This window comes from Rattus rattus, chromosome 5, assembly GCF_011064425.1.
Source record: "Rattus rattus isolate New Zealand chromosome 5, Rrattus_CSIRO_v1, whole genome shotgun sequence".
In the NCBI taxonomy this organism is placed as follows: domain Eukaryota; kingdom Metazoa; phylum Chordata; class Mammalia; order Rodentia; family Muridae; genus Rattus; species Rattus rattus.
This window is the reverse complement of record NC_046158.1, coordinates 39,855,348-39,876,289: the sequence shown is the minus strand read 5'-3', so window position 1 is coordinate 39,876,289 and position 20,942 is coordinate 39,855,348. Positions and strand designations below refer to the sequence as shown.

The 20,942-nt window shown below is 38.3% G+C and overlaps 1 protein-coding gene across 5 annotated transcripts in view; it reads right to left on the bottom strand.

The window, feature by feature from the left end:
* Slc4a10 (solute carrier family 4 member 10) overlaps positions 1–20,942 on the bottom strand; it is a 279,408-nt gene that overhangs the window by 29,972 nt on the left and 228,494 nt on the right. For all 5 annotated transcript variants that reach the window (XM_032903383.1, XM_032903384.1, XM_032903385.1 and 2 more), the window contains 6 exons: positions 17,698–17,803; positions 14,290–14,451; positions 12,079–12,192; positions 10,321–10,482; positions 2,961–3,212; positions 1,480–1,548 (listed from right to left, as the gene is read on the bottom strand). In XM_032903383.1, the coding sequence (XP_032759274.1) occupies positions 1,480–1,548; positions 2,961–3,212; positions 10,321–10,482; positions 12,079–12,192; positions 14,290–14,451; positions 17,698–17,803 (865 nt within the window). The remainder of the gene's footprint in view (positions 1–1,479; positions 1,549–2,960; positions 3,213–10,320; positions 10,483–12,078; positions 12,193–14,289; positions 14,452–17,697; positions 17,804–20,942) is intronic.

Genomic DNA, 20,942 nt, shown 5'->3' with positions numbered 1-20,942 from the left:
GGACTTGGTGGCTTACTTCAAACAGAAAAATCAAAAGACTAACCTCTTGTGATTCTGGAGAATAAACCAAAAAGCATTCTCTCTGCCTCTATCCCTGTCTGTCTCCCTCCTTCACCTCCTCACTCCTCCAACACTTCTTTATCTCTCACTCCAAAGAAGAAAACGCTGGTGTGAGCATTCCTAAGGACAGGACCCCTGATCAGGAAAGGAGGGGAGCCAGTGACACCTCTTGCCCTCAGCACCTTGAAGATGCTTTAAGGCACTCGAAGACAACCTTACAACCCTATCACATCTCCAGATGCTGACAACCCCTGTCAACCAGTACTATACAGCTAATCTTCCAGATTCATGACTTGAAAATATTGAGATAACAGATACTTCTTGCTTTACCTACTAAAGTACAGAATAACAGCTCAAGCAGCAAAAAGAAAACTAACACAATACCTAAAATATTTATTCAACTATTTATATCATCATTCCCAACATTTGAATGTTCCTTGTGCTATGCCTTTATTGTAGCTAAATTTTCAAAATAACTTTATTAAGCAATTTTAATAGAAGAAAAACAAACATCAAAGAAAAAGATTAGTAGGAGGATATTACTCTATTGGCAAATTATTTTTATTTCTCTACCTTGAGGGTTTGCTTCAACCCCAGCTCAGAGCTTTGAAAGTGCATGGTGGGTTTTCCTTTCCTTTGTGTAATAGTCATTCTGCCATGCTTCTTTTGTGATTATTCTCATTATGAATTTTCAGGAAATGTGTTTTACTTCACTGCTGTTGGAAAATTGCGTGGTTCCAACATTTAACAGTATATGTTACATGAAACACTTTCTTTTGAATTTATTTGTCTTTTGCATGAGGTATTTTTCTTTTGTTATGGATAGATCCCATAAACATGGCTTGATATAGCATCAAAAATTGCATTTGTATGTATTTTGAAATGAACTTAATTCATTTCCTAAAAGGTGATTAAAATCAAACTTTTCGGTGTTAATATATGTATGGTAAACAGCAGCTCAACTGGCAAAATGCTTGACATACAAGGGTGAAGACTGAGGTTGGATCCTCAGAGCTCACATAATAAAGCCAGTCATGGTGGTACTCGATTGTTATCCCATCCTGAGAAAATAGAAACATCCGTGGGATCACTGACCAGCCACTCTAAGGTAGTGAATCCCACTACACACACATGCGCGCACACACACACACACACATATACACACACATACACACTCTCACACACATGCACACACACGTACACATGCACACACACACACACACACTCACACTCACACACACGCACACAGTAATTTAAGGTTACTCATGTTTGGGGAATATTGCATTAAATGACAGAATGTTCACTTAGCAGAGAATCGTCTTTAGCATTTTCATAACATTTACATGTGGTCGGAAAGCCTGCCCTCAGATGAGCCTTGCTGTCACTGACTCAGCAGACATGACTGTAGAGGTGATTTACCTGAATTCCCTTCAGAGACGAGGCGCCCATGTAAAGAAACACTCCATATAACACTGGCATGGGGATAAACTGTAAAAGAACAGTTAGAAGATGCCAGGCATTACTCTCCAGCACACGGTCATTCATTCAGTCTCGCAGTTATCAGAGAGGGGGAAAGGAGAGCTGGGCGCATGCTAGAATCAAGTATAGTACGGAATCAGAAGACGATTTCACACTGCAGCTTAGCATTTTTATGTTTGTAACATTAATCAGTTACTTATGATGCCCACACCTTAGTTACTCAGATCTACAAGGAGATGATAACAACAGTGTAGCTGTAAGAATTAAACTCACTCTAACACCCGCGTGACTCCTAAGAAATGGTACTGGATGGAAGGGGAAGCCCTGGGTCCTGCTAAGACTGAACCCCCAGTGAACTAGATTGTTGGGGGGAGGGCGGCAATGGGGGGAGGATGGGGAGGGGAGCACCCATAAAGAAGGGGAGGGGGAGGGGGATGTTTGCTCGGAAACCGGGAAAGGGAATAACACTGGAAATGTATACAAGAAATACTCAAGTTTATAATAATAATAAAAAAAAAGAGACAAAAAAAAAAAGAAAAGAAATGGTACTGGAAGCTCTATGGAGTCACACTAAACATTGACTATTAGCCACTTTAAAGACAATTTACATTCCCTTTTAAATTAGTAAGATATTTGGATTAAAGACAAGGAGTGAAGTTTTACTTTTACAATTTGGTCCTTCATTATGGCAAATATTTGTTAACAGGTAGACTATTCAAATTTTCTTTATTGGGTTAGCTCATTTTATACATTATTTTATTAGTTATATAACAGAAATATGAGTTCTCAATTATTAATACAAGACACTGTGTAAATTAAACAATTCAATTGATATTTAATATTTTCAGCAATCAAAATGACTAATAATATATAATGTAGCTAACATGCTATAAGAATACTTTCCAGAATTATATGACAAAATGATCAGTCTTACCATTGTTCAAAATTAATTCAATAATTTTAAATGTAGAAATTACTAATGCTGTGTTTTGTGAGGCCTTCAAAATATAAAACTGTCTATGTAAGCATGGCCTAGCCATCGTCCTGTCTACATCACTTACAATAATACTCGATCTACAGACCGATAATAACATTCAATATCCAGATTGACAAAATAATAAGAACTTTAATTTGGTTAGAACTGCAGTGAATTTAGTCATTAGCTACTCAGAAAGTGGCATGAAAATTACAAATCAAAATTGTTAGTGCCAGAAAGTATAACAAAATCATTCTTTCAAGTATTTTAGATTCTAAAACAGGGGACAAATTTTCATTTATCATTGATGAAGGAGAAATATATAAACATTTTTTAAAATTATCACTTTTACCTCATGCCGTGTGATATTTACATATTGATGCTTATATTAAAACGATATCTTAAACATATAAATACTTTCTCTCACTCGTAATTATTTCATTACCTTCAGAATGCTGGTCATAAAAACTGATGAACCCATAAGGATGAAAATCATGAGCCCAGTCACCCTCTGTTCTCTAATGCCGAGAAATTTGGGTTGTTCTCCTGGAGCAGAGCACTCAGATTCCAGCTTGAGGCTGTTGACATGAGTGATGGAGAGGACAGTGGCTGCCACGAACCATGGCAGGCCCATAATGGAGCATACCCCCAGCATGACTGCCACCATCAACAGGTCCAGGTGATAGCCACAACCTTTCTGTTAGAGAAACAAAAGAGAGAGAAAGCAATGGTGTCACAAACACAGCTATTTGGCTTAGTTGAGAGTAGAAACCACTTCCTGACATTACTGTAAGGCCCTTCATAGCAGATGTTCCTCAGCAAAGTTCTACGACACTGTCTCCAACACCGTGCTCTCATTTCTGGGCTGATGTTTTATTGGAAAATATAATATCATAGATTTGAATGTCCCTTATTTATTCTCACTTTTATCTCAGTGCCCTGTGACCTTATTCTCCTTTTGTTTGCTCTCAACAGCCATAGACTCCAGCCATGCCTCTGTAGTAATTCCACTTCACTATCACTCTCTTGCACTCAAATGCAGGCAGAAGATTAAGTAAAGTGGTTGCCAAGAGTGCTCAGAGACTGCTCTCTCAGGCGGCTGACTGGGTAGATCTCTGAGGAGACAGCTCAAAGATGCTGGAGCACACTGCTGTTCACAGAGGTGGCAACAAATCGGGACTTGTGTTGGGACTTGGCTCTTTATATTTTTTCAGTACCACTTCATGAAGCCCATGCAATATCACAACCGAGAGTGTCTGCTCTGGAAGTTCATTGCTGGGTTCGAACAACGGCAAGCAGGGCCAGCACGGCTCTGCACCGTGTCCGCTGAGTACATGGGATAGCTGTTAGCTGGTTGTTCTGGTGGGACTCCAGACAGTGGAGCGGGTGTATCTCTGACTCTTTCGCCTGCTTTTGGAGCTCTTTTTTTTCTATTGGCTTGCCTTCTCCAGCCTCGATATAATAAGGGCTTTTGCCTTGTCTTATTGCACTTGGTGTTGTCCTTTTTGACTGTTGTCTCTTGGAAGCCTGCTCCTTTCTGAAGAGGAAATGGTGGTGGGGGCATGGATCAGGGAGGGGTAGAGGGAAGGGAAAGTGTGGTCAGATATATTATATGAGAGAAGAATCTATATTCAATTTTAAAAAGTGAAAATTCAAAAACAAAAAATAAATAAATGAAGGCCCCACGGTAGCCTTAGGTCAATCATTTAATCTCTTGGGCCTTTTCCTAGCTGAAAGTTGATAATGTCAATAAAAGGTAATGTCATTAGGTTGTGATAATTAAATTACTAAATTTAAAAATGAGAGTAATGTGCTTTCCATCATAAATACTAAGTGCATGTTAAGTTATACTATAATAAATCCAAGTTTATTAAAATCAGATAGCCTCAAGTCATATCTCAGTATTTTCCATAGTTTCTTAGCATAATTATTAGCACACAAGAGACAATCAATAGATGTTACAGATTGAAATTGTTTTTCTCTTTCTTTCTTTCTCTCTCTTTCCCTTTTTATTCACAGGGTCTCTCATTCTGTAGCCTAAGTGTCCTGCAATTCATTATATACACAAGCCTGGCCTTGAACTCGTGGACAATCCTCTTACTGCTGCCTCCTGAGTACAATGGCTTTTTTAAAACAAGGAAACTTATATTCTTGACATATTCTTGACATAAAATAACATATATATTTTAAAATTCAGTGTAATGGTTGTAAGTATAGAATAAATAGAGCAGCTACATTTGGCCTGGTAGTGTGAATAAAATACCCAGGGAGATCTAGAAAACGAGAAGCCATCCCGGTGTCAGCACAATCAAACATGTATAAGAAAAAGGCTTCAGCAAAACATTTAGTGAGCTACAGGTTAAGTCTAAAACTCAAGTCCTTAAACGGCAGTGTCTGAAGCAGTTACCCAGTTACCGGAATGCTTTGTTCTAGGGAGTGCAAGTCAGAATGAGAATGAGAATCTACCCAAGTTCCTCATCCAAGGGGAACAATGCAGCTGTGCCACTGGAACTGGTTTAAATTTGTGGTGCTGTCAAAAGTGAATTTGTATTTATGAGAAGTGCTGGGAGACACAAGAAAAAAGATGATTGAGCCCCCCCTTCCTTTTAATATTGTTGTTTTAGCACATCCTAACTTTCTAAGCATCCATATTCACTAAATGTAACAATATGGAGAAAAGAAAGTCTTCCTCAAAAATAATCTCCTATAGCTCTTATTGTTTTTTTAAATATATAAATGTAAACAGTGGAATTTTGGATTTTTAGAAGTAGTCAAGATAATTATTTCAGAGAGAACAATTCTGTCTTTAAAAAGAATACATGATTCCCCTTAATTATGCTGCACAATAAGAACAATTTGACTTAATGCAAACCAAAGGAGAAAAAGCAGTTCTGACATTTCCACTCATTAATCAGCATCCTTCTTCTTGCCGTTCTTTTAAAATGCTTTTAAAAACTTGCTTGTCGCAAACAAATTATTAGCTGATTAGGCATGCCAGCCAAAGGGAAGTATCCTTTGTCAGAGAGGGACCTCTGCACCTTGCAACATATTTCTGTAGTTTTTTTTTTTTTCAAAATAAAGACAGAACTGTAGCTTTTATTCTCACATTCATCCTTGAATCATGGGAAATGGACATATGGGAGGAAGAGGGAGCATAGCAACAGGTGATGCTACACCAGACCCCACTAAAACCAACATGCAGCAAGACAAGAGGCCAGCCAAGAGGACCATCTGATACCCAGATGCCACTGCTGAAAAAAATCATTTCAAAGCTTGGCAGCAATTTCCTGCATCTGTCAAGTTAACCACATAAAAGACTATAGATTGACATGAGGAGCCAGGCTGACAAAGAGGGCAAAAAAGAACATATCAAATGCCATAGTCATCAAGGGAACGTGGTGCCAAATGAACGCTGCGAATGCATTCATTTGCTCCAGTGATCTGGGATTGTATTGCTGTTTATTAAAAATGATGTCAAAAGAAGCCTGAACTGTCTACAGAAACATGTAGAAAATCCCAGAGCTGTATCTTAACAGAAACTTTCTTTTCTACAAAATAATGTCTCTCTTTATTTCCACTTTTGCAGAGTACGCTCTAAACAAAACCAAGCTTTTGTTTTTAGTGCCTTTAAAGAGGATTTAGTTAATCTTTGCCTACGCCCCGCCCTCGGCAATTCAAAAGGGAAAACATAAATTCTAGCGAGAACAGATTTATTTGCCCATCTATGTAGATACATAATAATTTTCCTGGTCATATTTTTATTTTTGTGGTCGCTTTAGTGTTTGCATGACACAAAGGCCAGTGGGGTGATTTGAGTTTTGTTAATTTATGCTCCCTCATTCTTGGGTATAGTAAGGTACCTAACCAATGAGTTGTGTATTCTCTGTAACAACACTTTATTGTGTATTTACTACTACAAAATTATTGTAAAAACATTTTCTTGGTGTCATGAAAAATATCATGTAAATGAAAATGACTAGTGCTGGCAATGAGGTGCTGAAAAATCAAAAGCCCTATAATACTTTGGAAGAGATCTAAGATGGTGAGAATTCTGAGATGACCTCAAGAGACAGTGTGAGCTCAGATACATGTTGCATCGACTATGTGCTTGCACAGAAATGAAAAAACACGATTCATGGAACAGTGTTCCAAACAAGGGGACATGGAACAGTGTTCCAACCAAGGGGACAGGAACAATGTTCCAACCAAGGGGACAAGAACAATGTTCCAACAAAGGGGACAGGAGCTTTCAGTCAAAAGATTAATAAAGGCCAGAAGTGTAGTTAGCTTGTGACTTGGGGATAAACTCAGGGAACATCTTTTCATGAACATGAAGCTCATGCCAAAGCCAGGAAACTTTGAAAAAATTTCAGTGTAGCAATAGGCAGGGAGAATATCCATGGGACAAAATGTTATTCTTAATCAATGATATTGTAAGAAGTAATATTTTTGTTGTTGTCAAAAGGAAAATCAGCAACAATAGACTACACCATAGTGGTACAAACAGGAAAAAGTGGCTGTAGTCAAATAGTAATAATAATAATAATAATAATAATAATAATAATAATAATAATAAATATAATGTTTAATTGTTGTTAAACTATGACTAGATTGGAGGAAGTCTGCCTTGAAAACTCTATCTAGAATGAGTGTAGAGCACTCACAGTGTGGTGGCCGAGGACAGACTGACTACTGAGGAGTACAGACAGTGTGATGAAGCCAGTCTGCTATTCACTAAATCCATGCTGATTTAAAATTTATATTTAAAAAGTTAAATATATACTGATTTATTCATGTAACAAAAGAGATAATTTAGTATTGCCTGTGTTTATTTCAGGGACTGGATATTAAAAGATGTACTTCTTTATTCCATTCTATCCATTTGCGTACTCTGAAGAAACACTTGAAGAATGTTCTACTGTACACTAGTAACGCTGTACTCAAGCAAGGAGGAGAGGAATGTGTCGATCTGGAACTATGGAACAGCTATAAATGTCGAGGACATACTCATTTGTATGAACGCTGAGGAGCAAGAGCAAGGGCCTGGGACTCACAAGGCTGAGTCACTGGGAAGGAGCTGGGGCATTTAAGAGTAGAGGAGATGGTACCAACCTCAGCAAGTCTTCATCTACGTCTGGCCTTTTGAATATGATTCCTCTAAGGGTTTGAAATAGCTCTACCTAGAGCAGTTTAACCACAGCCTGTACGCATGGTCGAGCTTCAGCAAGGTCATGGTATTTCTGCCTGTTTACTACTAAACTACTCTTCAAAAGGCAAAAGGTGACTGTATAGCGTACTTACTTCCTAAATAGGAGTCTTTTCGTCCAACCTTGAACATGAATACAATGAAATGCACTTATTCAAAATGGTGATTCAAATTATGTTGTTGGTGTGTCTTTAAGGTAATGGTCCTACTGAGTAAAAGCAAGCAGTACATGCACCATATAAATGTTTGCTTTGAGCTGGGCAAGTGCTACCCTTCAGACCCTAGTACCTGAGCTAAATCCCCAACCCATTTCAGATTAATTGAAATAGGACTTTTTTCCTTTAACTCTTTATAGTCTCTTTTTCCAAACTTACAAAAACAGAAAATATGATTTTTTACAATGAAATGTGTGTGTGTGTGTGTGTGTGTATTCAAAATGGTGATTCAAATTATGTCGTTGGTGTGTCTTTAAGGTAATGGTCCTACTGAGTAAAAGCAAGCAGTACATGCACCATATAAATGTTTGCTTTGAGCTGGGCATGCTACCCTTCAGACCCCTAGTACCAGAGAAAAGCTGCCTACATTTGTATGAAAAGGATAAGCAACGTCACTTTCAGATTAATTGAATATAGAATTCTCACTTTTTCCTTTAACTCTTTATAGTCTCTGTGTTTAAAATCAAACTCATACAAAAACAGAAAGGTGAAGATGTTTTTATTTTTTAAAAAGGGAAAACAAGGTGTAGAGTTGTAAATGTCTTTGATTTTAGAGAGTAGCAGGGAATAGACTTGGTAGCATTATGCTGTATTGACTTTACAGAGCATTGCATGATTGGCTTTGTGCTGACAAAATAAGGTAGTTTCTGTCCTAGTAGTCTTTATGGAAGGTGGCCTTGAACTCAGTGTTGATGATTTTTTTTTTTTTAAATTTTATTTTTTCTTGGATATTTATGTATTTACATTTCAAATGTTATCTCCTTTCCCAAATACCTTCTTCCCCCTTCCCTGTTTTTTTTTTTTTTCCTCCATCTTTATTAAAAATTTGCTGTTGAAATGTCTTTGATTTTAGAGTTAGGGAATCACAATATCTGGTATTAAGAATTTCACTAGAAATGTAAATTATATATTTTTTCAATAATTAAGAAAAGTAAATTATATATTTTTTTATTTAACAAAAACCACAAGCAAATTGAATTAATTATTTTTAAAAGAAGTTTCATCTTAAATTTTTTTCAATAGAATGAGGAAATGCTCATTCTTTCTAATATGTACTGCAAACTCCTTAGTATAATTTATTACAAATAATTATATATTCTTATAACTATGCTTATTGTTATATCAATAAAATAGTTTACACAGACATTTTAATTATCCTAACATATTTATAAAATTGTACATAGCAAAAGAGTTATTTCAGTCCATAATCTTTTACTTTAAAAGATGTGCAGAGGTGGCTGTCAATTTCTTCAGTGTCAGGGAATAATTATGTATGTCCTATTTTACAAGTTTTGATTCTGATTTAAAAAATAATTAAATACAATTAAGTCATTTCCTGCCCCCACCTTTTTCTGCTTTTTTTCCTCCAACTTCTGCCCCATCTGCAACCTCCTTTTCAAACGTATGGCCTCTACTTCTTTATTATTGTTACACACACACACACACACACACACGAATATAATTCGCTGACTCCATTTAGCGTTGCTTATGTGTATACGACTGCAGGGCTGATAATCAAACAGGGGCTCAACCCTGAGAAAGACTGATTCTCCTTCTCTCAGCAATCATTAGCTCCCTGCAGTTCTTTGTCTACTAAAGGATCTGGCGAGGTTCTCCTATTTCATGCTAGCATGTCTTTTGGCGTTGTCCTTGCTTCAGTTCATGGGTATAGACTTCCTAACTCATAGAACACCTCCTGTTCCTCTGGCTCTCACATTCCTTCTGCCCCTCTTCCTGTGGACTTGTGTGTGTGTGTGTGTGTGTGTGTGTGTGTGTGTGTGTGTGTGTGTCTATTCCATACAAATAAATGATGGTGGAAATCTCTAATTACAGTTGCAAAACAGCAGGCCAGATTATATTAAATAAAAAATATTTTTACTAAAGGTCCACAATAATGCTCAAAGATGTTACTTATAAACTACAGTATTTATGGCCAAGGTTTCCCTTTGTTTTAGGCATTATAAACAAATAATAATTTTTAAATGACATAATTCAGTGAAACATACCTGAAATATGGTCCCTTATAATAGTGAAAATACTTGGCATCAAATAAAGGAATAGAGCAATCCCAGACATAATTCAGGTTGGTAAGTATTTACTTACCAGAATTGAATATTTCATTAAATTAATGTTAAGCATGCTAAAGTTAGAACCGCTTTTCCCTTTAAAAGTAAGGTTTCAGACTCTGGAGGATAGACAAATGTTGCAACCAAATTTTCCTACCACCTTAAGACAAAGTGTCCTAGAAAACAATAAAAACTACAAACCCCAAAACAGTCTTTTGTACTGAACAATGAACACATAATAAAGACGAAACCTATGACTGTCAATTACTATCAGCTGAATATGAATTACTTATATTATAATGGATGTTAAGAATGTACCTTTAGCTTGTGCTCCTTCCTGTTGATGATAACAGCTGTAATCTGCTGGTCCATGAAAATCAGAATAGTACAGAGTAACGCTGGAATAATGGCAGCAATGATTGTCCACCATGGGTTTGGACCCAAAGGTGTAACAAACCAGCCACGGTCGTCTCTGGTAGGCTGAGAAAAAAATTAAGCATACAGATCAGTAGCAAGATTGATGAATACCTAATCAAACTAAGTCATAGAGATATAAACAGGAAATTCTTAATTATGAAATGATTGGTTGAGCATCCTGTTGTGGTTTGCCCTGAAGTTATCTGTATTTTGATGCTGATTCCACTGCCCCAAGGACAGCTGCCCTGTCACATACTCAGTAATCAGGTGACTTCACCAGAACCTTCTCCCCATTGAATTTGTAAAATACAGGTGAGGGGCAGGTACAGGATAGAAGGAGTCCTGTCATTGGAGGAGAAGGAAGGATGGGCGGAAGAGAAGTTTGAAGGAGGAGGAGGACACTGGAAAGAGGAAGAGACAGGAGGAGGGGAGAAGCCATGGACAGGTGACATTAAGATTCTGCTCTGTGTATTTACAGGTTGTTATCAATGTTCCTAAGGGATGATGGATGGCACCGGGCTTTGTATGTTTAGGTGGACAATTATATCTTGTCAATTGGATCTAAGATCATTGTGTTGTGTGTTCTTTAATGTGAGGGTTTGAGTGTAGGAAAGCGTGCGGCTGGGATGTGTTTTCACCAAGATGTCTACCTGTGCGGACCTAGCGGGTAAAAGACAACCGTACTTTTTTATTTTTATATTTTTACAACAACAGCATCCAATATAAATGAACTCATGGAACATTTCGATCATTAAGGACACCATTCTAAGTGTGTTATCTATTAATCCATTTTCTCTTCACAGCACTGTAAAGGTGAAATTGAGGCACACAGTGCCATAGTAAATTCTTTCAGGTTGCAGGGCTAGTAATTAATTGAGGTCGAATTTTAACTCCAGCAGACTAATTAAGAAGTCATTCTCAATCAATACCTATATTTAATAAGTAACATCGATTCTTACTGTTTACCGTAGGCAACTTTAAAATTGCACATTGCACACTACACCAGAAACAAGGCAGAGCTTTCTTTTAGTTTAGAGTCACAGACATAGAAGCAGAAGGTTTTGTGTAATATAGTAACTTATTGTTTTAAGTGTGTGCACAGGCTACTATATGAAAAAAAACCCAACAGGAACTTAATCACATCAGCAGCTCAGCAAAAGGTTCAAAACATGGCTGATGCTGGAAATGAGTCCCAGAGGAATTCATTATGGCAGCAAATGATTCTATGATTAAGTCCCTAGCTCTGTTTGACAGATGAGAAAACAGGCTGAGGTAGTAAATTTGCTGGCATCGAGGGCTGTCCTGCCTTTATAATATGGATGGCATACTCATCGGAAGCCTAGTTTTTATCTGTTTTTCAAACCCTGCAGTTTTGCCTCACAATAATGCACGTTCCTTAGTTTCAGAATGCTTCCTTGGTTTTTAGGCATGTTGTATTTGTATTTATTCAACTGTAATAGATGATAGGAAATGTTTCAGCAGTCTTCAGGTTTTATTTTTATGATTCTTTTTAATTCTACACAACAATTTATTACTTAATCTCTTAATGTATATTGTTCATGCTGTCAAGAAAATCTCTTGTACTGGGGTCACAGATATCATCCATTAGACACAGAGAAATAGAAAAGTAGATAGATGTTATGTGCTAGATAAATTCACCTTGAAAACACTTGGTACTTGTAGTTTTGGCGATGGGATCCCAATGGCATAGTCAATTAAAACCATACACAGAATTGTAAGAAAAACCGCAAAATCACTCACTATGGATCGAACCTAAAAATAATGAAAAATGTTGTTAGTTTGAGGGAGCTATAAATAACTAGAAATATTCAGGATAAGTCGTGAATCATGCTTTAAGACCACGGTGACATAACATTGTGATGTTATGTTATATGCACATTATAAAGTAGTATCATTAACTACATGATGCTACTGCCTGAGTACCTACCTATGTTTCTCTTCCATACTATCCAGAATAAAGATTTGTTGAACGGAAATAATGGTGGTCATTTTCTTTTTAATATCTACTTAAAGTATCTATTACAAACGCACTTGTGTGGAAATTTAGAACACAGAATAAAGTTGCCTGCCCTGTATCAGATGAATTTTAGTACTCTTTCCTACAACTTATATTTTAACATCATGAATCCAAAGGACAATGAAATGAAATGTTTTTATTAAAGAAGCATGTTTTAATTACTTTACTTAAGGTATGTCAATTAGTAATAGATACAACAGTGTAGGCAAATTTTAAAATTTCTTTGATTTAAAATGAACTTTATATAAGCCAGTTTTCAAACCATTTCTCATTGTAGAAAGCCATTGTGCAGTGGTGCACAGTTCATGGCACAATGTACAAATCAGAGAAAAACCTCCTTCGATACTGGCCCCCAGACAGGGTTTCTCGTTGGCACGGAATCTCATCAGGTAGCTCAGGCAAAGGCACACACAGGATGCACTTCTTTCCCCTGCAATCTCACCATCTGGTCTTACAGGTCTGCCGCAGACACCCAGCTGTTTGTTCTTTAGCATGGATTCTGCATGGACTCTTGGTTTAGGTTCTTAGATTAAAGTGCAAGCACTTCACAGATTGAACCATCTCCCAAGCCCTACAAGGACATTTTTGAGTAGTTATTCTTAAACAACTATCAACAATATTTCTTTTCTATTAGTATGCTTTTGCAAGCTATGGACAAAATCCTTAGGTTCCAACATAGATAGTTCAGCATTGATCAAGTTAAGCTGAAAGGTAGAGGAGATAAAACTGTCATCTTAAAGAAGATAGTGACAGAAAAAGCAGGGGTCCCTGGAAGGAACTCTTGGCTTATTTACCAAAGTGGATTTTTTTTTTTGAGATCCGAAAACATTTGTTTCTTTGATGGTGGTGGTGGTTTGGTGGTGGTGGTGGTGTGGTGGTGGTGGTGTGTGTGTGGTGGTGTGTGTGTGGTGGTGTGTGTGTGTGTGTGTGTGTGTGTGTGTGTGTGTGTGTGTGTCTGTGTGTGTGTGTGTGTGTGTGTGTGTGTGTGTGTGTGTGTGTGTGTGTGTGTGTGTGTGTGTGTGTCTGTGTGTGTGTGTGTGTGTGTGTGTGTGTGTGTGTGTGTGTGTGTGTGTGTGTGTGTGTGTGTGTGTGTGTGTGTGTGTGTGTGTGTGTGTGTGTGTGTGTGTGTGTGTGTGTGTGTGTGTGTGTGTGTGTGTGTGTGTGTGTGTGTGTGTCTGTGTGTGTGTGTGTGTGTGTGTGTCTGTGTGTGTGTGTGTAGTGTGTGTGTGTGTGTGTGTGTGTCATGTGTGTGTGTGTGTCTTAAATCTCATCCTGGCCCTTTTCATGGTGGGATCAGACCTCATAGATTTTACTTTGCAGTGTTAAATACTGAACTTGATTGATTCTCTGTTTATTTCCTCAAATATGCAGATAAAATCACGGTAGCTTAGAGGAGTGATGTGTTTAAAACAAGAAAAGAAAACAGTGTTCTAGTGCACAGTGCAGGGTTTCTCCATTTAGAGAGAGTAACTCTGGCTCCGCTGAGATTCCTGTCAGGCTAGTACAGGCCACACTGCTCCCAGGGAAAGAAAGCGACAGTCACTAATATGGCGTGTACTTTGACTTTCCAAAACTGTACGTGGGAAGGGAAGTGTTGACCTTTCAGTTTGAAGGACAAGAAGAAGAGCTTGTGCCACCTCTGGTATCTATGTCACAAAGGGCTTCCTCCCCAGCCCTGTTCCAGAGCCCATGTCTAGCTTGCCAGTTCCCTCATGACCTTTCTACAGTTCATGTCGTTCCATTAGGAACTCTCCCTTAGTCTTGAACATGTAGGATTACAGAACAACTATATTTAGTTTATATTTGGATCAGAAATATTAGAACCCAAGTACCTTGGTGGGGAAATACCGGCTGGTCTTGAACTGCTTCAGGGTGGCTGACATAGTAACTGTGGAGAAGAACAGGATCACTGACCAGAAGAGAACGTCCGGCACATACGGGTGGCCATGGCCACAGGCTCGCCCGACATATTCCCCGTGGAGTGATCTGCACTCCTGAGAGGAAGGGAAACGCAGCTGGTAAAGAACGTTCAGTGCATTTCTTTCAGAAACTAACACCTGATCAACCGCAGCTGAGACACCAAGACTGCCCACCCATGGTTCCCACGGGGAATGTAGGAGACATGATACTTGTTTTCAAGTTCTACTTGGATAGGTTTTAAGTTCAAGATAACAGATATTTTAAATGTGATGTTTGATAATGTATAGTTTGTACTAACATCACATATATGGCAAAGCATTTAAATATATCATTTTAGTTTTTTTTCTCACACCAACAACATAAATCGGTGTTTTCATTTTTATTTGCTATCAGAGAAAGCTAAGACATGGAGAAACTAAGCAACATTTTTCAGCCTCACTAATGCTATGTGGTAGAGCGCCACTCTTTTGGTAGGAATTATTGAATAGTACAGAACAATAATTATTTTTAAAAACTAGTTCAAAATTACCAAGAAGGATAAGGTAACAAAAAAAAAATGATACATAGTTAAAGAAATGGAAATTTGAATCATATATGGTAACTGTTGGATTCAAATAACAAATGATAAAGAAATTACTACATGAACAAAGCAAAGTTCATGCTTAGTCTGCTTTCCCTATGGTCTTTCTTCTGTTTTATGTTTGCTATGTTTTGTTTAAGGAAAAAAAAAAAAAAAAAAAAGAAAATTTAATTACTGTCTTAGCCATTAGGTGGCAGCAAAGTCAAAAAGAATTTCAAGAGGGGAAAACAGCATTTTATATAAGCTTTAAATATTTTGAAAGGAAAAAATATTTCTAAGTCATCTTGGAAAACTTTTGTGTTCTAAAAATTATATTACTGCATTCAAAATAAATAGAAAATATCAGCTTAAAGAAGCCAGGGAAATCTTTATCCTTCTAGGTATTGTGACCCTAAATAAAACTTGCTTTGTGGAACAGTACATGGAATATTTACAGATAGAGTATTTTCACTGAATCAGATTTCAAGCCCCTGAGTTCACTATAGCATAAAACAACTCCTCTGAAATATTTAGAATAAATAAGTGGCCACATTGTCATCTGCAAACAACCAACCAACCTCCCCTTGATATAGGTACCCAATCTAAGGATTCTTGAGAAATCCCATCAGGATAACTTACAGCCACATAACAGACCCCACACTGCCTTTATTGTTAGCTAAATTTCAATTATTCATGCTAAGCTAATTCAGAGCACAGAAACTTGGTTACTGAAGAACTATAGAGTAAACCTCTAGGACTTATTTATAGCTTTAATTTTCCTTCTTAAAACTTAATAAATAAAAAATTTTCAAAAATCCTTGAAATGTCTGATCTCTTTTTGAGTGCATATTCAGAAATGCTTGGAACAATTGCTGACCCGTGTTATGTGTACCAGGATGTCTAAGCAGAGGAAGTGGGCATCCCACACTTTACATAGTGATTTGTGAGCGCCTGCAGTCCTTTGCTCATGTCTGAAAGGCTTCTAAGCATTCTTTGGATGCAGGTGGGTGAGATCCTCTCCTCCTAAGAAGGCAGAGGCTAGAAAAGGTCATTCAACTGCCTATCCATAACAAACCACCAATACCAAAGCCTAGTTAGCACAGCTCAATGCAAACAGCAAAGTATCACTTGCTCTTGTTTTCCAGGAGATGGAAAGTTTTTACCTACAGAATTCAACATTTATTTTCAGTTTTACACTATCTATATGTTCAAAGCACACACACACACACACACACACACAGAGAGAGAGAGAGAGAGAGAGAGAGAGAGAGAGAGAGAGAGAGAGAGAGGGAGAGAGGGAGAGAGAGAGAGAGAGAGAGAGAGAGAGGGAGAGAGGGAGAGAGAGAGAGAGACAGAGTCAAAGAGTTGCAGAGACACAGGGAGAGAAAGGTGTCCTTTGGACATGCAAACGAATTTCAAAGCCCTTCTCTCATTTTAGTGTAACATGTTTTACCATGCAATAAGTATTCAAAAGACGGTGATGTCACACAGATTCTAATGCCTCTTCAAACACAATATATTTCAACAATTCTGTAAACTTGTAGAAATTAGAACTGAAATTATTAGTATATTTTGAAAATAAGAATTTAAAATTATGAGTGTCTTTTCATACATATATATATTAAAAAGCATTGAAACAAATGTCAAGCGACTGATAATCACTTTTCCTTCTTTTTAAGAAGATTTTTGTAATTACAATGTAGCTATAATATAATTACAATATAATAACAATAATTACGATATAATCACATATCCCCCTCCCCTCCCCTTCCTCTAAGTGTTTCCATTCATCTCTCCTTGCTGTGAGATGTACAGCAGACTGTACTTATGTATGTGCAGATACAGAAATCTACATCTATTAGTTTGCCATAAAAGCTGAATTAAATAGTAAACATGTGAGGTGAAAGTAGTTCATCATAATCATTTGGTGTTTATCAAACATTTAACCCTTTGATTTTGCAGACAGCATTACTGGATGCAGACCTGTATCACAACCACAAATGTGCGCTTTACCTTAAGGATACAAAAAGAATGTACTTGTGCCTTTCTCAAGAAAGATTAATCCAATTTCAGGCCACTCCATGTCCAAAAGAACAAATTACAGAAATGATAAACGATGGAGCATCCTGGACATCATCAGCACAGATAAGGCAGAGTGTATGCTCTATGAGGGAATGCGCCCTGTCAGTGCCCCATAACTCCTGTGCCTGTCTTACAAAGTCTCCGGTTGAATGGTGGGCAGTGGGGACAGAGCAATGCTTGAACTTACAGGACAAAACTTTACTCCAAATTCACGAGTATGGTTTGGGGACGTAGAAGCTGAAACAATGTACAGATGTGGAGAGAGCATGCTCTGTGTGGCCACAGACGTGTCTGCGTTCTGAGAAGGTTGGAGATGGGTCCGGCATCCAATCCAAGTTCCGGTTACTTTGGTCCGTAATGATGGAATCATTTACTCCACCAGCCTTACCTTTACCTACACACCAGAACCAGGGCCAAGACCACACTGCAGCGTGGCAGGCGCAATTCTCAGAGCCAGCTCAAACCAAGTGCCCACCAATGAGTCAAACACAAACAGCGAGGGAAACTACACAAATGCCAGCACAAATTCTACCAGTGTCCCATCGACCACAGCAACCGTGGTAGCCTAACTACGTGTTTTTGCTGGGACTTAAACTGACTTGAATGGGGCAAGAAGTTGACAGAAGGTCTTTACAGTAAATGACTCAAGATGTGAGTTCTTTCGTCATGGTTTACTTACTGACACAGTTAGGTTCCCCCAAATTATGTCGGAGGCCGAAACGTTGGACTCGCGCCATTCCTTCAGTGTGTCATTGCTGGGACTGTGTGGTTCCATACAGTTACATCTGAAAAAGCAAGATGATTCCTTTTCTGAGAGAAAAGTATGTGTTTTCCTTAGATAAAGCATTCATTCATCTGGCAGGACAGTAGTTGGGTCATTTAGACCACCCTTGGAAAGACTATTTCAACAGAGTTGGGATACTAGAGCCCTGTGTAGCATTTCTGAGAATGAGAGAACCGCTCTAGTATCTACTTTCCTGTAAGGTATAAGTGACCTGAAAAAATTATAACTTTCCAGTGTATTGTAATGATTACCTACCTTAGTTATTTGTACAATCTCATCAATTAAAAATGAAGGCAACATTTAATTCACGCTCTAAAGGTCACATGTAATTTCCCATACAATTCTCATTTAGCGCTTGATTGAAGTGAAAAGCCTAGATATCTAGTGTAATACTTACCTTGGTGATGAGTGACAATTCTACTAAAGATCAAACCACCAATGCACATTTTTAGTACACACTAAAGGTTCTGGGATGGATACTGAATTCACTGGTAAACCTTTTACCTTGTCTTCTGGGAAGCATTTTCCTATGCAAACACACTGCAAATGTAACCCACATAGCCACACAGCTGTGGAGTGCACCAGACTGCTGCCTCGGTTATGTTAATCGTGCTGTAGAACATGACCATTGCTACGATTTCTATAGGAAAAGTACCTCTACATAGGAAACACCCTCTCTGTTTTCTACTACAGGAACCTGCCTTGCTCATCACCGTGACTCCTCCATTCCTAATGGAGTTATATTCTATTGCTGTAAGAAATCCTACTTGGGATGGGCTGTAAGGACAGCATGGTTTTGCCTCTCACTAAAGGAAGGCAGAGTTTCTCCAGCTGAGCTCACTCAGAGAGGGTTTTGGCAAGATGATTAGTGACAAGGGTTTTAAGAGAATGGGTAATGGAAGCATTAGTTACCATGGGCAGTTAATTTTAGTGACTTGGATGTTAACAGAGAATACTAATAAAAAGAAACAAAGGCACCAAGTGATCAATAATGGTTGTCTCTAAGTTCCTGACAAGCGATACATTGTGATAGAATGCAGGTTTTTGTGTCAGAGAGCTCAATCATCTGATTGTACAACCATGGCAAATGGCTTAATCACCATAAATATGTTTCCTTTTATGGAAAATGGGATTGAAAATGCTTACTCATTAGAACCAATATGAAGAGATTAAAATTTCTCACACAGATGTGTGTCCTCCACTCTCTCTTTTTCTCCCCCGCCCCCAGTATGTCTCTATCTCTCTGTCCCCCTCTCTCCCTGTGCTATTTGGCTTCCTTTGAAATTGTGGCTGCTCTCATCAAGATTATCATCATTTTCTAGTTCCTTCTTTGGTCATTCATGATCTATAATAAACATTAAATTTTCACCCTAGAATAATATGAAAGCATCATCGTTTTCTCTACCATGCTAGTTTTCTTTGTTCAATTTCAAAGTAAACTTGTATCCTGTCAGTCAGTTCTATTCATCCAGTCCTCATTCACAGTTTCAACCAAGAGTGGTTTAAAAATATGCCAAGAAGGGTTGGTCCTGCCAAGGTTGGACCCCCAGTGCAGGGGAATATGGGGGTGGGGGCAGTAAGGGAGATGGATGGGGGAAAGGGGGGTCTTATGGACAGGAAACCAGGAAAGGGAATAACATTTGAAATGTAAGTAAAGAAATATATCTAATAAAAAAATTCCGAGAAAAATGACATCTTTCCTGAACTTGTGTGGATGTATTCCTCGCCACCATATCGTAAAGAATGCAGGGTAACAACTAGTTTCCTTGTGCCACATATCATAAGACATCGAGATGATACAAGAGGGTGTGTGTAGGTCACATGAAAATACTACACTATTGTACAGGCAGGATAGTGCAGTCGAGCCATACTAACAATTACATTTGAATGCTTGCTTGACCCTGAAAGTCCTGCTCTTTCTGTTGTAATATGCTGATAATTCCAGGTAGAAGTTGGTGCCCTTCCTATCAGGATAGCAAGAAAAGTGGGAAGTGCCAGATCAAGTCGAGTGATCTACATTTCACTATGCCTCCCCAATTTCTGTTTCCAGGACATGTCTCCTTTAGTGTCGCCTCCATATGCCCTGCACTCTTGCCTGCTATTATGACAGCTACCTCCACCACCTTTATTTCTGCTGTTTAGTGTCCTGATTCTCATAGTCCCATATACACCTGGTGATGTGGCTTCTCCATTCACCTTGTTCACCGTGTGGCTTTCCTTGGGGCAGTGGTTTCTGCTACCTGGAGCGACTGGCTGTGTTGGTGACGAACATGAAGAGCATACAGGTGTAAAGTGCTACGGCACTCCTGGTGTCCTGCTTTCACTGACATGCTGACAGCGATCTTCTGAAAGTGTTAAGCTAGAAACTCGATATAACCATGGCAAACTCAAAGGAAAGACATGTCATGAAGTATATTAGTTACTCGTGTCTCCACGGCAGGGCTCTGTGACAAACTACCTTCCTCAAGTCAATTCCAAGCTGGAAAAATATTTTAGTCTAAAATATTTATTTTATAATAAAGACTTCATGAGTAGGCAAGAAAACCAGTGTTCTTTCTGGAGTTTACACACTAGACACCTGAACTCTCGGCAGCCAGGCTTTACAGTGCACATGCTTACATAGAAAGTTTAAGTTATCTCGGGAACTCAGCACGCTGCTATCAGTGAAGTGTCCGTCTAGCAGTGTGAGGCCTGGGGTGAATCCCTAGTACAGAACCAGGGGAATATGCAAGTGATCTCCGTATAAGCCCTGAAGGCTCAAAGGGGACTTCTGAGTGCCAGTGCCCAGGCTCTTAAATATGAACCAAGAATAAAATTAGAAAAATTTCCTATCTTCCCTTAATATGAACCCAATCCATATTGTTTAGATTCAACCTAAAATCTAAAGCAAAGAAACCAAACCAAACCAAACTAAACCAAACCAAACCAAACCAAACCCAGAAGTAATGCTCTGAGGGAATAAAATCTGAGTGAAGAGCAAATTCTGTTTAATTTCACCCAAAGTAACTTCTAGGGATTCCAGCAATACAGTAGGAATATTAGTAAAAGACTTTCTTGGTGTGATCATCACAATATTGAATTTTCCAGACAAGCTTAATGCTCAAGGCAAGCATTTAGCTGAGTGATCTTAGACATTTAGT